At 29.1% G+C, this 5,683-nt stretch overlaps 1 protein-coding gene across 2 annotated transcripts; it reads left to right on the top strand.

Annotated features, from left to right (window-relative positions):
- Positions 1 to 2,992, top strand: LOC108485652 (ras-related protein Rab7-like). Of its 2 annotated transcripts, none has more exons than XM_017789507.2 (8): positions 1 to 309; positions 452 to 478; positions 594 to 672; positions 914 to 1,060; positions 1,140 to 1,220; positions 1,353 to 1,498; positions 2,269 to 2,405; positions 2,663 to 2,992. In XM_017789507.2, the coding sequence occupies exons 1-7, from the start codon at positions 257 to 259 to the stop codon at positions 2,336 to 2,338; spliced, it is 603 nt and encodes a 200-aa protein (XP_017644996.1). In that variant the 5' UTR covers positions 1 to 256; the 3' UTR covers positions 2,339 to 2,405; positions 2,663 to 2,992. The 2 variants fall into 2 exon arrangements, with proteins under 2 accessions (XP_017644996.1, XP_017644995.1); XM_017789506.2 differs by having other exon boundaries at positions 573 to 672.
- The last annotated feature ends 2,691 nt before the right edge of the window (positions 2,993 to 5,683 follow it).

The following is a 5,683-nucleotide window of genomic DNA, read 5'->3' as shown; positions in this document are numbered from 1 at the left end:
AACGTTAGTGAAACCATACTAGTTTTTTAAGCCAACGCGAATTAGATTTTAAATAGGGGTGTTTTTGGAAAAGAATTGAGTTTGGGTGGCAGAAAACTGAAGAACTTCTAACTGTTTGCAACAGAATTTGGATGTTTTTTGGAGAAAAAGATCACTCGAATTTTCAGTTCCTCTTAAATTTCTCTGAAATTATAGATGTTTTTAAAAATATATATAAAATACTAAGATTAATAATCAAAGTCGAAAATTGAATCCCATGGCTTCTTGTCGTCGTATGCTTCTAAAGGTCATAATTCTCGGTAACAGCGGGTAAATCTTATTATCATTTCACTTTAATTCTTAAATTTATTGTTTACATTAGAATTTAACTTTTTTATTAAATTGTCATTGATTTCCATTTTGATTTTGAATTTTGTTAACAAGCTTTTTCTTTTGATTTTAAAATTTCTAGGGTTGGAAAGACATCTCTCATGAATCAGTAAGCTTTAAAACTTTTTTTTTTTTTTAGGTTTTTGAAATTTAAAATTGTTCGTTCTAGTGTTTTAGTTATTATTAATTTTTATTTGAATTAGGTATGTTAATCGTAAGTTTAGTAATCAGTACAAAGCGACGATCGGAGCCGATTTTTTGACAAAAGAGGTTCAATATGAAGACAGACTGTTTACATTGCAGGTAAAATGTTGTTCTATTCGAAATAGAAACAACTTATTTTCTTGTTTTTACAAATAAATAAGCTATAAATATATTTGAGTGACATTCACCATAGACATTCACTTCTAAGTTCATATAACACCGGAATAGTAACCAAGCCAACTTTTATATCTTCTTTGTGAAGATATTTATTTTGATTGGAAGTATTGAGAATAAGCCTTCTTTACATTTGTTGGCATTGATTCTCTGTTTGTGTGTGTAGATATGGGATACTGCTGGGCAGGAAAGATTTCAAAGTTTAGGTGTGGCCTTCTATCGAGGTGCCGATTGTTGTGTACTCGTGTATGACGTAAATGTAATGAAGTCCTTTGATAATCTTAATAATTGGCGGGAAGAGTTTCTGATTCAGGTAACTTTCTACTACATGACGTGTAGAATATTTTAATTGGAAGAATGAAGTAATAATGTTGTGAATGTTAAATGTTCAGGCCAGTCCATCTGACCCCGAAAATTTTCCGTTTGTTGTGCTGGGAAATAAGGTTGATGTTGATGGTGGCAATAGTCGAGTGGTAAGCTGTCATGCGCCCTCCCCAATGCATTTCTCCTCTCGGCTTCCACCTAAACCTTTCATGGTGTCAAATAGGAGTGTGTGACTTAGTTTTCTGACAGTTTAAGAATGTGGTTACTTCTTTCTGGTTTAGGTTTCTGAAAAGAAAGTAAAAGCATGGTGTGCTTCAAAGGGAAACATACCGTACTTTGAGACCTCTGCAAAAGAAGGATTCAATGTTGATGCAGCATTTGAGTGCATAACTAAAAATGCTTTGAAGAATGAACCTGAAGAAGAAATGTAAGTATCATATGTGTCTGAATAATTTAGGCTCTGTTTTTTTGGTGCTTTTCTTTTCTCCTTTTTTTTTTTCTTTTTTTTTGTAAATAGAAAACTAGTGAATAGAAGGGAGTTCTGTTTTTGTACCTATGTTCTTTGTCTTACTAAGAGATGTTTGATTTTCGGAAGCAAATTTTGCAGAAAACAAATATGTTCCACAAAGAACATGTATGCTTAATAAAATGTTAATGTTGATGGGTCAGTTTTCAGAGAAATAAAATAAAATATTAAAGTAGAAGAAGATGAAAAATAGAGTAGACTTGAAAAATTATGTGAACTGATTTTTCTATGATGTATCAGTTTGTACTTCAATTACAATTGAATGCTTTTTAGATGAAGACATTGCTCAGGAAATTATGTGGTAGATTCATCTTGCATTGTGACTTATCCACGCCATTAATTGAGTAAACTTAATTCCATTTTTGAACTACTTTGTTGTCTATATTCGTCCTCAGAGAGCTCTGATTTATGTGCATGAGATTCATTTACATCCCTGTACTCATGGATCATGGGTTGTTGTTAAAGTTGAATAACAAATTGAACCCTTTATATGCTGAAATAGGATATTTCAGTGACCAGGATGATAAAACAGAGAAAAATGTGATGTTCATTTATATGTGCTATTAGTTTATAGAAAAACATTATGAATATAATATTAAGATGGGTAACCACTTTTTTTGTTGGATTTCTAATTGGTGTTGTTCCAATTGTTGTTTTGATCACGGCCAAAGATACATTCCTGAAACCATTGATGTTGCGGGTGGTGGACGGTCACAGAGATCAACGGGGTGTGAGTGTTAAGAGTTGTGGATGGGTCTCTTTTTTATTCGAGTGCAAAAACAGCCGGAGTGGATATCTTCATTACCAGGTTAGTGGTGCAGTTTCTCATTACTAGCTTGTGTCTGGAGTGAAGGTCAAATATGTACTTGCAGTTCACTTGGTTATAGAAAGTTGCATTCATCCAGACGACTTTTTATTTCTATTTAAAAACAACAATTGATTGTTCATTACTAGTAGAAAGTAATTTTACCGCTGTTCCTACTTCCTCTGTCTTCATCGCTGATGTTCTATTGTGCTGTAATAAAATATTGCGGTTGTTGTATTCCTTATTATCTTTGTTCTCAGGTACCAAGTAATTGTATAGCCAAGTGGAGTTCAAGCTGCCTTGAAGCTTGGGTTGATTCGATTGCGATAAAAACCAAACTATTTGAGTGACCTCACTCAATTAGATTAAGATAGTTTTACCTAGGAAAATATTATTGGCTTTCTATCTCTCACTTCAAATTTAATTATCTATACTATTATTTAAATATGTGACTGAGTTGAAATTATAAATTAATTTGTACTAAAAGAAAACAAATTTTAAAAATTATAACTCAATACCAACTCTTCTTTCCTTGTGTAAGTACAAGCTTGATTAGAAGATTATTGATAAATATCTTGATTATTGATAAATATCTTGAGACTGAGCCCTTCTATTATTCATTTGAAGATTATCCTCATAAAATCTATCAAAAAGAATTCTTGAATTTCTTTTATGCAAATGGCTTGCCACCACATATTCTAACTTTGAAAAAAAATAAGTTTTTTGTCATGCTGTTCAGGAATATATATCTAAAAGTTGGGTTATATAATGAAACAAGAATAATTTGTTGTGATTTGTTTAGATAATGTGATAAATGTTTGACTGGGCAATTGTGGGAATTCAAGCTTTTTACACCATATCTCTTTAATGTCAACCATAAATGTTAATCTTCCATTTCGAATCAGTAGAAGGCAATTTCTCATGCGTTTGAGTTTTGCTCTTACAATAAATAAATTTTAAGAACAAACAAGCCCAAATGTTGAAATCTTCTTTCAAATTATGTTTTTAGCCATGTAGAATTATATGTAGCATTGTTAAAAGGGATGTTGTGGAGATTTCAAGGTCTACAACAAAGAAATCTTTGGTTAAGGCATACAAAATGAAGAAAATATTTTCTTCTAAAAAAAATCTCGTGTACAAGGATGTCTTGATAAATATAAACTAAGACTTGCATTAGGGAGAGTAGGTTGAAATTATTCACGATTCACTTCGAAAACCAAAAGGGGTAACAAGAAAGATGAATATACATATTAATTAGAGTTTTTGAATGTTTGGTGGGAGGGATGGAAATTGGTAAAGGATAAGATTGGAATGCTGAATATATGATATTATGATAATTTAAATAGACAGAACTAAATCCGATAATATTATTTCTAGCTTAAACTGCAAGTGAGCCTTCAATCCATACGTCTTTTAAATTGTTGGTAGGTTCAAAAGCAAATTTGGATATTTTGTTGGTAAGCAATGCAATGCAATCCACTTTGTTTTTCTTTTAAAACCCTATCCAGGATGTGAGTGGGTTCTCACAAACATTTCCAGAACTTCTATGGTCGCTAGGTGCTCCTTCGATACTGTCTTGTTTCGCCATTTTGTTCTGACGGAGGCTCTCCCTCCGCTTATGTCAGAAAAGGGAGGTGGTGATCTTCGGCACACTATTGGATTCGAGTCAAGCCTGATGTTCATTTTATTTTAGTAGCCGACTTCAGCTTTGGACTTATTTTGCTTGAGTTTAGTCTCTCAATTGGACATTTCTTCTTAGTTTCCTTTTATTACAGTAATTCCTCTCTAGTTATCCTCTTTAACAACGTTTCGTTATAACAATTAAAATTTTAATAAAATTAATTTTTATATTTTATTTTTATAAACTATAATAATTTTTACTTATAACAGCAACATATATATAGTTATAAACTACATTCACTATTAAATTAATTCTCTATAATAATATATTATTTAAATTTTTAAGTAAAACATGCCTATTAAATATAATTTATTAAATAAAAATGATCTTAATTAAAATATTTAATTTTCACATGAAAAATTTTATTAATAATATTTTATTAAATGAGAATAACCTTCAATGAGTGGAATTAAACATATCAATTCAAGAGAAGAGATTGTATGAAATTGTGATTCCACTTTATCCTTATCCCTTTCAATGAGAGAATAACAAATCAGATTTTTACTCCTGATTTTCAGCTTTTTCTTCTCAAAAAATCCAAACCCAACTAAAAATATTAAAAATTCAAATTTGATTTGTCATTCTTTCATTGGAAAGGGATAAGAATGACGTAGAATCACACTTTCATACAATCTTTTCTCATCAATTCAATAAACTATTATGTCTCCTACTTAAATATTCTACTATAAATTTGGAACATCATAAATTTATAAATTTATTACTTTAATTTAACAACTCATGGTAAAATAAAATATGCATAATAGCAATAATGCATGCATCTATTATACGCTCTTTCAATTTTGTTGATTTGATTCACACATTCTTTTCTTTTTTTCCCTTTAATATAATTCTCATTTTCTTTATTTGATGTAAATTCACGATACTAATTTTAAGGTAGGTCTGCAACAATTATCTCTATAACAACATATTATTATAGGTGCATAATATCTACCTCTTTATAACATATAAAATTTTGACAAACAAATAAGACTATTATAGAGAGAGTTCACTATATAAAATCAAATTATTATTCTACGACTTTCAATTAAATTTTCAATTATTATTTATATTTTAAATTAATATAATATAATATAATATAATATAAATTCTTTTATTTTTGAAATGCCATCAGATAATTAACATAATCAATATAGAATTGTAAAGTGAAGTATTTTTTAAAGTATCATCTATTCTTACACATCTTGCTAATATAGATTTTTATATTCAAATATTATAAATTTATTCAAATTATATTATAAAATTAAAAAATTAAATTATACCAAAATTAAAATATATAAATTTAAATTTAAATTTGAGTATAAAAAAAAAATCAAAACCTTATTTTTACCATCAAGTGAGCCCATGTTATAATGGCAAGTGAAATCAAGTCTTGATTGACACTATGTTTGGAAAATCCCCTCCCCTCCCCTTATTAAGAAAAAGACCTTAATTTCACTTAAATATTTTAAGATTTTCATACTCGTTAATATTTTTATTTTTAGATTATAAACCTAGAAGCCTATAAATACATATGGTTTAATAATGATTATGTAATTCAATTTAATTTAATTTATTTTTGAGTAAGGTTCATTAAATTCAA

This window comes from Gossypium arboreum, chromosome 2 (genome assembly GCF_025698485.1).
Source record: "Gossypium arboreum isolate Shixiya-1 chromosome 2, ASM2569848v2, whole genome shotgun sequence".
NCBI classification, from domain to species: Eukaryota; Viridiplantae; Streptophyta; class Magnoliopsida; order Malvales; family Malvaceae; genus Gossypium; species Gossypium arboreum.
The sequence above is the reverse complement of the archived record's forward strand: the minus strand, read 5'-3'. Positions and strand labels throughout refer to the sequence as shown.